The sequence below is a fragment of the Lepidochelys olivacea genome (assembly GCF_965140295.1).
Source record: "Lepidochelys olivacea isolate rLepOli2 genome assembly, chromosome: 10".
Lineage (NCBI taxonomy): Eukaryota > Metazoa > Chordata > Testudines > Cheloniidae > Lepidochelys > Lepidochelys olivacea.
In genome coordinates, this window is record NC_140420.1 from 15,606,926 (window position 1) to 15,619,017 (window position 12,092).

The following is a 12,092-nucleotide window of genomic DNA, read 5'->3' on the forward strand; positions in this document are numbered from 1 at the left end:
CTTAACCATACACTGGAGCATACTGGTTTGGTCCTCCAGCAGCCTCAGCATTGAATCCTGCCTCCTCTCATCACGCTGCCGCCACATTTGAGCTTCAGCCCTGTCTTCAGCCTGCCACTTACTCTCTTCAGCCCGCCACCTCTCCTCCCGGTCATTTTGTGCTTTCCTGCACTCTGACATTATTTGCCTCCACACATTTGTCTGTGCTCTGTCAGTGTGGGAGGACAGCATGAGCTCGGAGAACATTTCATCTCGAGTGCGTTTTTTTTTCTTTCTAAGCTTCACTAGCCTCTGGGAAGGAGACGATCCTGTGATCATTGAAACACATGCAGCTGGTGGAGAAAAAAAAAGGGACAGTGGTATTTAAAAAGACATTTTATAAAACAGTGGCTACACTCTTTCAGGGTAAACCTTGCTGTTAACATTACATACATAGCACATGTGCTTTTGTTACAAGGTCGCATTTTGCCTCCTCCCACTGCGTGGCTACCCCCTCAACCCTCCCTGTGGCTAACAGCAGGGAACATTTCTGTTTAGCCACAGGCAAACAGCCCAGCAGGAATGGGCTCCTCCGAGTGTCCCCTGAAGAAAAGCACTCTATTTCAACCAGGTGACCATGAATTATATCTCACTCTCCTGAGGATAACACAGAGATAAAGAACGGATGTTGTTTGAATGCCAGCAAACATACACTGCAATGCTTTGTTGTACAATGATTCCCGAGTACGTGTTACTGGCCTGGAGTGGTAAAGTGTCCTACCATGAAGGACGTAATAAGGCTGCCCTCCCCAGAAACCTTTTGCAAAGGCTTTGGGAGTACATCCAGGAGAGCCGCGAATGCCAGGGCAAAGTAATCCTTTCACATGCTTGCTTTTAAACCATGTATAGTATTTTAAAAGGTACACTCACCAGAGGTCCCTTCTCTGCCTGCTGGGTCCAGGAGGTACTGGCTCCAGGTCCAGGGTGAGAAACAGTTCCCGGCTGTCGGGAAAACCGGTTTCCCTGCTTGCTTGCTGTGAGCTATCTTCTTCATCCCCAAAACCTGCTTCTGTATTGCCTCCATCTCCACTGAAGGAGTCAAACAACATGGCAGGGGTAGTGGTGGCTGAACCCCCTAAAATGGCATGCAGCTCATCATAGAAGCAGCATGTTTGGGGCTCTGACCCAGAGCAGCCGTTCGCCTCTCTGGTTTTCTGGTAGGCTTGCCTCAGCTCCTTCAGTTTCACGTGGCACTGCTTCGGGTCCCTGTTATGGCCTTTGTCCTTCATGCCCTGGGAGATTTTGACAAAGGTTTTGGCATTTCGAAAACTGGAACGGAGTTCTGATAGCATGGATTCCTCTCCCCATACAGCGATCAGATCCCGTACCTCCTGTTCGGTCTATGCTGGAGCTCTTTTGTGATTCTGGGACTCCATCATGGTCACCTCTGCTGATGAGCTCTGCATGGTCACCTGCAGCTTGCCACATTGGCCAAACAGGAAATGAGATTTAAAAGTTCGCGGTTCTTTTCCTGTCTACCTGGCCAGTGCATCTGAGTTGAGATGCTGTCCAGAGCGGTCACAATGGAGCACTCTGGGATAGCTCCCAGAGGCCAATACCGTCGAATTGTGTCCACAGTACCCTAAATTTGAGCCAGCAAGGCCGATTTAAGCTCTAATCCACTTGTCAGGGGTGGAGTAAGGAAATCGATGTTAAGAGCCCTCTAAGTCAAAATAAAGGGCTTCATCATGTGGACGGGTGCAGGTGTACATCGATTTAATGCTGCTAAATTCGACCTAAAGTCCTAGTGTAGACCAGGGCTTAGAAGGGACAGGTATATCTGAATCTACGTAGCTGCTCTTCACTTAAGAAATGAAGAGAAGGCCTTTTTCTCCCTTTTGATACAATTTTTGGAAGTCTAAAAATTGAGAAGTTACAGAAAGATGTTTTCAAATTAGCTCATTCCATTCTCTCTCTCACTTGATAGGGTTGTCTAGTGAAGCTTTTTTTTTTTTTTTTAAATTTTACATAGAACTGGAAAGGCCAAATATAGTTATGTACTGGGAATTTGCCACACACTCACCTTTTAGCCAAACATATCCTATTAAAGTAAGATGGCACAACAAAGACAGTCTATGGCAATCTTTAGTATGTTGTAAACAATATCTAGTATAAAGTGTGGATATAGACTCTTTTCCTGCTTGATTCATAGAATGCCCATGACAAGAGATTTTCATTCTTGAACTTCTATCCTTTTAAAAACTACTTTGTGGCCAGTATGCCAGAATCAAAGACTTGAGAGGGGTTTACCATGATCTTAATATGCAAGAGTTTAATACAGAAATGGGGGGGGGGGAGGGAGAGAATATTTACTCTGTACTAAACTCACATCCACAAGAGTATTTCAAATTGTGGTCAGAGAACTTGCTGATCATGAGTTGCTGGTGGTTCTTATTTCTAGCTGTTAAAAATCACATTAAACATCTGAAAGTACTGTCTGAGGACTGGAGTTTGCTTCTATAGGATCTTTCACCCCACTCAATTTCATTTTGTGCTTCTTTAGAAGTACTTTACCTGAAATATCACAGGCCTTCTCCCATGTAGTTTCAAGTATTTTGTTATAGCTTTTGACCTCTAAAACTACTTCTTCATTAGGAGTTGCAAGGGAGTGGTTAAAAATTATCTTCACTCTTGATATTTGTCATATTTTCAAACCTTTATAATTCTTTCCTAGCCTGAAGTTCAAGAGCCCCATAACTGCTTTTAAATGCAGGTTTTCTGTGTGGTAACATGCTTTGCTATTTACTGAGTGATGAGGCCAGTCAGCTGCAATGCTCCATACTCATAAGACTTTAAAATCCATTTCAATTCAAGTTGAATAATCCAGTCAATGGAGTATAATTTTTCCATGTGTCCATTAATATTAATAAGAACTAAGAGGGCATATGAATCTAAAGAAAGACAGAAAGGACCTGTGTTTTTTGGTTGTACAGGTATGTTATGTCATTTAAAAACATGCTTTCTGGGAATTCTATATCCTATTAATAGATGTGAGTCATTTACTATTACTGGGGGCTGATCCCGCCCCTGTTGAAGTCAGAATTTTTCCATTGATGTCAACAGGCGCTGGACTGGACTCGGAGAATACCCTAGAATAATTCCCAAAAGTTAGAAAGCCAAGTTTGTGCAACCCGTTTGAACCCCAGGCAGGCACTGTGAAAATATCCACCCTTTCCTGGTGGATGGTAATTCATAATTTACTCAATTTTTTAAATGCCACACAAGCTGAGTACTCTTGTTTTCCCTATAGCTATGATACTGGCTGGAAGAGCATATTATGATGGTGTTGCAAAGATTGGAGAAATAGCAACTGCATCTCCAGTTTCTAAAGAATTGGGTAAGTAAAACTGTATATCACATTTCATTAAATTACAGCTTAGGATACTTTTCCTTCCCAACTGGGGGCTCACTGAACTAATTAGATTTTAACAGTTAGGCACTGGAAGGAGCTGCTGGGATGAGGGAGCTTGTAGAAGCCTCTTACTGAAGGGAGAGTTGGGGTGACTGCTCTGCCTAGAATCCTTCACCTTGATACTGCTAAATTACCCCTCTCAGAGACTTATCAGATGGGCTCACAAAAATACTTCTGAAGAGCAAAATGTATCTTTGGAATGCACTAGATCAGGGGTTCTCAAACTTCATTGCGCTGCAACCCCCTTCCGACAACAAAAATTACTACACAACTCCATGGGGGGGACACCAAAGCCTGAACTATCCTAAGCCCCACTGCTCGGGGTGGGGGTGCCAAAGCCTGAGCCCCACTGCTTCAGGTGGAGTCAAAGCTGAAGCCAAAGGGCTTCAGCCCCAGGCAGGGGGGCCTGTAACAGGAGCTTTATCCGTTGGCCCTGGACCCCAGCAAGTTAAGCCAGCCTTGGTGACCCTATTAAGATGGAGTCACGACCCACAGTTTGAAAACTGCTGCACTAGATTGTACCAGTGTCAGGTAGTTTCAGTCCTAGGAAAAATGCCCATCCACCTCAATGTCTTCACACAGTCCCATTTCAAATTTCACAAGCTGAACACTTTTCTGTGTTGCTAAATTCAGTATAACTCTTTGAAGGAAGTACACTTAAATTTTTTTGCCAACTCATGTTGCCTCCCTCCTTGGTAATGAGTTTAAATGGGAAAACAAAAAACTACCTTCTCTAGTTCTTCACTCTTGCTTTTTGCAGGCACATACACCTCTGAAAGAGTTGACATCAGGCTAACCAGGAAGCCTTTTGTAGGACCCTCTGATTTTTATTACAGAGGACTGAACAAATCCCAGAATTTTACTGTATTGTGATACATGAATTCCCTGTGAGTCACCTGATTATTCACCCAAACATTGTTGAAGATTTCAATGTTCCTCTCAAGTCTGTTTCTAGGCTAGGTCATGCTATTATCTGACTCTATATCTTATAGAGGAGCAACTTAAAAAAAGTTCAGAAGCAGGAGGAAATGAATTAGGGATGACGGACAAAGATTACCAGTAAGGAAAAATTAAATTTAAAAAAAAAAAAAGAGGAAATCCCCAAGAGTATTCACTTATTTTATAAGGGAAATCAAGACTAACTAAAGGGTTAGCCACAATACATTAATCTTATTGTATATGGTGGGTAGAAGGAAGGGTCTACATAAACTTGAGACTTGTATTTAAATTTTAGATGTACTATTTTTTTTTACTTCGTACCTTAGCAAAATGGTATTTGTTTAAAGAGGTGTTAAATTTTAAACTCCAAAGATAAGATGATGTTTTTATAAATGTCACAGTTCTTCCTGGTCTTGTGTACCTATAGTTGTGCATAAATGTATTTTTCAAAGTTTGTAGTACTCTGTTACATAGCAATGGGAAAAAAAATTTCATATTAGATATGAATGTTGGATTTTGGATAACAAGATTGGGGGTGTGTTAGCACATGATACATTAAGAACAAGATTTGATAGTCATCTGAGCAACATATATTTGAAAATCTAAACCCTACTTTAAGCTTTCTTCCATAATCTTATATAGGTATTAACAATATTCTTTTTGAAGTTCAGCCTTTGAAAGAGACCTAAAACTCCAGGAAATATTAAAATCTGTGGTAGTATTATTATAAGTTTCATAAGATTCCTGCCATTTGAGCTAAAATTCCAAACACCCTATCAGTGTTCTCCTTGTTCTGCTAGCAGTGAAGTCAATACTAATTCTACGAATACATCACCACAAATATTTCCATGACAACTGTTTGTTTTCAACAAAGGATTATGACTTCATTGCAGAATCAAGCCAGAGAAGGTGTGTGGTAAGAGAAGCACTATGATACCTCAATATCCTTTAAGCAATACAGAAAACTAGTGACAGAATTGGTCTGTTTTTTTAAACTATGCTGTAATAAGAGTCTCCTTCTCTAAAGTTCTATATATAGAAGACAAACAGGGAACTCATAGCTCTTTCTCCTGTGATTTTACTTGTTAGTACAAGGATCCAACTGGTGAGAGGAACTGAATTTTTTTTTGTAATATTTCTATGGTCTAAGATGGTAAGAGTTAAGCTGTTCTTGAGAAGTGAATGTTGGTTTCTTTGTGTTTGTTCATATTTTCTTGATTTGTTCTGAAGCCACCATTGTGTGACTCTTCACATTGTATGTTCAAACTGAGGGAGTGGCAGAACAGCAAACAGTAAAAAGCAAACAGTTCCTGATATAGTAGTTTTCTTTTATTTGCTTTGTAAGTAAGTCTAGTTGTTATAGTTTCTGTGCTATAGTACAAAACCACAAGAATTTAAAAATGCTATTAATTGTGTAAAAAAGCATATAAAAAGACAGTAGCTAATAAAAAAACTTAGTTATGCCTTTGCTAACTTTATTCCTTTTAAAGAACTGATTAGAAGGTACAGAAAGTGTGCCTCTACAGAACTTCAAATGGCTTTTCCTCCTTTTAAAAATATCATTGCTAGGTATTCTAGGGCTAACTACAAAATTTATTTGCAGTCCTTTCTTTAGTGGAGGAGAGTCTACAAAAGATCTGAGTTTTGAGCGCTCCTTATTGACACTGAAATTATGTTAATCGTTGGACTAATAGCCTATTCCAACCAAGTAATTATGAAACGTGTGTATTGGAAGTAGGGTTTAAGAAGTTCATTCTGACAGTCACCAGATTCAAACCCCGAACACTGCACACAAACACTTTATAGTTGGTATACAACATCATCTTTATTTTCATTGAGAAGATAGAAGTCAAACTGGAAAAAATTCAAGTCTGATAAAGTACATGTTGTAGAATACAAAAGGTCAGAACACTGGAAGAAGTACTGTAATACTTTTAGGAAGTCTGAAAAATAAGTTCTCACATTATTAAAAAGCCCTATAAACAACACTGAACCCTTTCAGAGACAAAGGAGTATACTTTTTTTAAGCTGGTCTCAGGTGATGTGGTTTCTTCAATAATTGCAAATATGAGAACATGTATAAAAAAGTGAGGTCAAATTCTGCTGTAATCTACCCTTTTGTAAAAAAATGTTGTGCAATTCCACAATTTTAGTAGCTACTCTGGGCTTACACTGATGTAATACAGAGAAGAACCAGGCCTCTTGTGAGCTTCCTCACAGATTTGCCAATACACTCTATTCTTGACCTGCAGGACCTCTACCATACAACTTTTGTTGTCTTCCACGGGCAAGGAAAGCCAATTGTGACTAATTGTGTTGTGGTTTGGTAACGTGCGTGTCTGTTTGTGAACTGGTTTCTCAGAATTTGTTTCACTTGATTAGAGGTGAACTGGCGTGGTTTATTAAACAAATAAAGCTGTTCTAAAGGTGACCTGCAAAGGTAAAGGAAAAAATTCCAGTAACTTTATCAGCATGTGCTGGCTACATCCAAATGTCAGCCTGAGAGGTATTCAGCACATTTTACTTTCAAGTGTTAAAGGAAATACTGTAGGGCCTTCTCTGTCTTAGAGAATGGCAAAATTCCCACTTATTTCTGTTTGAGCTGGTCTTCAACATAAACAACATTTATCAAAATATGCCTCATTCACCACCAATAGATAGGATAAAAATAACTTTAGTCACTTCTAAAATTTTGGTTTTAGGTGCCTCTGTACAGAAGCCCAACTTGGCACCTTAAAGGGGCCAGATTTTCAGAGGGTAGGTGCTCAGGGCTTTCTAAACAAAAATATCAGAAACTTATAAAAGTGTCTTCAGTAGGGCACCCAAATATTGAAACACCCAAAATTAGTCACTACTAAAAATCTTGGCCAAAACTACTGAAATTTTGTATTTGAATGTAAAAGGATGTTTTTACGATCCCATGTCATAAAGAAACAGCCCTGGTCCTACTACCAACTCTTAGTAAATGGAAGTTTGCTTCCAGAGGGGGAGGAGGTGGTTTTGCTTTTCTTCTGTGGTTATGGCATCACCTAGCATCTAAAGGGATAGTAATGTCATCAGATGATGTAGGAATAAAATAGAATTCTAAACTCAAGCACTGGCAGATAAAGCCTTTCAGATAATGTTTTAAATGGTTATAAAATGGGCTTTTCTAGTTCTGCTATATCCATTTTGATATGGGGCAACCAGAACTGGATACTCTATTTTAGGTGTGGGTGGACCATGGATTTACATAATGGTATTATGATATTTGCTGTCTTAGTATCTGTCCCTTTTCCAATAGTTCCTGTTAACCTTTTTGACCACTACTGCACATTGAGCTGAAAAATGTTAGGCTCCCTGGAATGGTGCAGAAGACTGGACTTACAGTAAAGGGTATACAGTAAAGAAATTTAGTGACAGAGTATAACCAAAACTACAGAAGATTTAGGGAGGACAAAATACACAGAGAAATGAGAACAAAAGACAGAATGTAAGTGAAATCAAACTTGGAGGTAGAAAACAGCTGTTTTCTTGAGATGAGAGAACAAAACGATACAGAATCTGGGGAAAAGCTGGACAGAAGGTATAGAGGCTTCATACTGAATATTTTAGCACTTCTCAAGTCAATATGAAGCTCTCAGATTCATTTGCTTCAGAACAGTTGAAGTGAAACACCACAATAGTATGCACTGCCTTCTTACTTTACAGTTTAATTACCAAGGCCTTAAAGGTGATCAGTACGGACCAGATCCTGCAGTTTTTGCAAATTTAACCTGAATTTGTACCTATATCCAGTATACCTCGAGGTATACTGTAAGACGAAGAAAGGAACCAACTCTTGAAAGCAATGTTGAATTAAAAAAAGAAGTCACATGAACTCTTCAAATTGTGACTTTACAAGTACTTAGAGAAGCTTTGAGAATTGAAACCTGTATTTAAAAAAAAAGACACAGCAGCATTTGTTCATTCTGTTCCTGAAACATAACAGCTGTTTCTCTGACAGGTCTCTTGTTCAGACCATGAAATTATCCTTTACACAACTGTGCTGCATTTTAGTTTTTTAAAACCAAATACTTCAGTATTAAGCTTGGTATAGTAAATATTTGGGCTGGTCAATAAAGAATATTGCCTGGAATTGACAGTTTTATATAGTAATTTGTATTAGTGTTAAGTGTGTGGATATACTGAGGGACACATTTAATATTTTACTAACAACAAACTCTTTGCATATCTTATATGTGCTAAAACTGTTTCCTGGGGGTAATTGTGCAAAGTACTATAAGAAGCAATGAATGATTCTGGAACTGTGTTATTAAATTACATACTTGTTTACACTTATGATTTAAATGAACATTCCTCAGACTCCTTGGCCTTCTACAATCTCCAAGTTGTAGTTCCCTCAGAGTTTGGCTGCTCGCACTAAGGGCCATAACCTTCCATTGTTACATGACTAGAACCCACATTGAGCCAATGAAAGTTTTGTATGAAGATTGATGAAAAGATATGGTGCTTTTATATTTAGAGTGAAGCTTAGTTTGATTCAAGTGAGTTTTTTAAAAAAATAGAACTATTTGATCCTCTGGCTTATTATAACTATTGCAATAATTTTCAGTTGAAATAGAAGCAATAATATTTTTAGTAAGATAGTTTAAAAAAGTGTGAGTTGGATACTTCTGTGAAATCCAGATTACAATCTTTTTTAAAAATCTCTTCTCAGATCTAACTAATCTGGGATGTTAAACAGCACAACAAGTGTTTATCATTAGCGAATGAAGATTGTGTGATTCTGATAGTTTCACTAATCTTTCAAAAGTGAATAGGATTGTATTTGCTAATATTGTAAATTCAAACTTTTATTGTAGTCTGTTGTGATGTCAGACATGAAAATGATACACTGAAAGGAAAGTTCTTGAAAATCCAAATACATGTCAGTTCTAATAGGCTTTGTTCTGCCTCATCGCTTGTAGCGATCAGGAACTTTACTTACAAGGAATCTTGAGCATGTAGAGAAGCAATTCCTATCCAACAATTTTAGAAATAGTACAAACTAGAAAATAAGTTGTCAGGTTTTTTTTGTTTGTAAAAAAAACACACACTAAAGGGGGTATCCTTAGTTAAAACAAAGGATGAAGTTTATCCTTGAAAAATTCCCATTTTACACCTTTAATGGAGGGCATTAGCTTCTTGAAACATTTACCCAAAATGTTATCTTGCCATTATTTCCATCATACAGATTACTACATTTTTCCTTTCCTGAGTAATAAGCAAGACAGTTACTTGAGCTCTAACCTAAAAAGCTGGAGAGTTAACTATCTCCACACCTACCAGAATACACTGCTTAGGTATCACTCATTAGTGAGAGAGCCAAGCAGAAAAAGAACAGTTTGCTTACACAATTTGGGCCAAATTCAGCCCTGGCTTAAGTAGGTGCTTCTTCATTGATTTTACTGGAGTTGTGCCTCATTAAGCCAGGGTATAATTAGACCCTTTGAACTGTAATCCTGTTTCACCTGCCTTAGAAAGCCAAGCACGGAGTGCCCTTTTCTTTATTAGCTCATTGACTCTAAAGAAAAGCCTATAGGTTATCTGGCCTCATCTCCCTGCTAGCACAGGACTTCTCTTCTGTTGTATAATGACAAGCATTTTACTATTTGAAATAAAATGAGTTGTGGACAGACAGGCAAATGAAGTGATGCCAACAAAAACTGAACCACTCCGGCACCTCAGTCAACTGAAATTTCTGGAAAAAAAAAAATCAAAAGTCTACCTGCTGCTGTAGCACGAGTTACTATATAGGACCAGCTCTTTTTAAAAAAGGATTAGTAAAACAGAGATTAAGGAACACTCCTAACTCAAGTTAAATTTAAACTAGCCACTAACATTTTTCTTAATTAAAAAAAAATTAAGGAAGCTATCTTGAAAACGAGATACAAAGTGGGTCTGAAAGAATAAGTTTTACTGTCAAAGTGTTTGAAATTGGAGTTTCAAAGTGGTTGTACAGCAAGTTTAAAATTTTTTTATTAAGTTAAACCAACTGTGTTTATACATTTGCACTCATCTTAAAGTCCAAAAATTGTGTCATTTTGTATTAAATTGTGACAAATAATTGTCAATAAATTCCCTATTGGTGACTCATTAATATGAGTCACCCAATATTTGTACTGTGTTCTCTGTTTTTTCAAAAAACAAACAGTGCTATGGATAATTATTTTCTTTAGAAAGAAAAATGTGTTGATGTAAGTGGCATATTATGGAGAATGAATTACTGGGTTTTCGAGAGACTTTTATTCCTCTATGGTTATTTGGCTCAAATGTTGTCAGATTTTTGGCCAAACAATAGTGTGCAGGTGTAGGGAGAGAGAGAAAATACTTCATCCAGACAAGTATGTGTCCATACACCACCTACCAGTTAGATATCCCATCATCATCGCATGGCTGACCTCTGTTTCTGTAAGGATAAGCTCTTCATTTTGTACTTAAAACACTCTTGTCATGACTGATCTGGTATCATACTGTATCCGCTTATAACTTCCAATCCACAGTAGATAATGCAAGGGGTGGGAGGGGAAGAGATGCAGGCTTCCTAGATCTTGTCTTCCAAACATGGAAGCACAGCTTGGTTTTTTCTCTTTTCCTTTTGAGGGTTCTACTTTACTTGGTCATTCAGAATGTAAAAACATTTTTTTTTTTTATAAATAGGGCTGTCAAGCAATTAAAAAATGAATCTTATGATTAATCGCACTGTTAAACAATAGAATACCATTATTTAAAATTTTGGGATGTTTTCTAAATTTTCAAATATATTGATTTCAATTACAACACAGAACACAAAGTGTACAGTGCTCACTTTATATTTATTTTTGATTACAAATATTTGCTATGAAAATAGTATTTTTCAATTCAGCTCATACAAGTACTGTAATACAATCTCTTTATCACTGAAAGTTGAATTTACAAATGTAGAATTTATGTACAAGTAGTAACTCCATTCAAAAACAAAATGATGTAAAACTTTAGAGCCTACAAGTCCACTCAGTCCTACTTCTTGTTCAGTCAGTCCCCGAGACAAACAAGTTTGTTTACATTTGCAGGAGATAATGCTGCCCACTTATTGTTTACAATGTCACCTGAAAGTGAGAACAGGTGTTCACATGGCACTGTTGTAGCCAATGTTGCAAGATATTTAGGTGCCAGATGTCTTAGATTCATATGTCCCTTCATGCTTCAACCACCATTCTAGAGGACATGCTTCCATGCAGATGATGCACGTTAAAAAATGTGTTAAATTTGTGACTGAATTCCTTGGAAGAGAAATAGCATGTCTCCTGCTGTTTTATCTGCATTCTGCTGTATATTTCATGTTATAGCAGTCTCAGATGATGACCCAGCACATGTTGTTCATTTTTAGAACACTTTCACTGCAGATTTGACAAAATGCAGAGAAGGTACCAATGTGAAATTTCTAAAGATAGCTACAGCACTCGACTGAAGGTTTAAGAATCTGAAGTGCCTTCCAAACTTAGAGGGATGAGGTGTGGAGCATGCTTTCAGAAGTCTTAAGACCAATACTCTGATGTGAAACCTACAGAACCTGAACCACCAAAAGAGAAAATCAACCTTTTGTTTTTGAGTGCAGTTATGTAACAAAAATCTACATTTGTAAGTTACACTTTCATGATAAAGAGATTGCATGAGGTGAATTGAAAAATACTATTTCTTT

The 12,092-nt window shown here is 37.9% G+C and overlaps 1 protein-coding gene across 4 annotated transcripts in view; it reads left to right on the forward strand.

Moving 5' to 3' along the window:
- Window positions 1-12,092, forward strand: part of BAIAP2L1 (BAR/IMD domain containing adaptor protein 2 like 1) — a 68,810-nt gene that overhangs the window by 24,057 nt on the left and 32,661 nt on the right. For 3 of the 4 annotated variants that reach the window (XM_084640863.1, XM_084640866.1, XM_084640864.1), the window contains exon 3: window positions 3,290-3,376. In XM_084640863.1, coding sequence (XP_084496989.1) covers window positions 3,290-3,376 — 87 coding nt within the window. Of the gene's footprint in view, window positions 1-3,289; window positions 3,377-5,233; window positions 5,300-12,092 lie in introns of those variants that run through there. The other variant, XM_084640865.1, reaches the window with a different exon arrangement.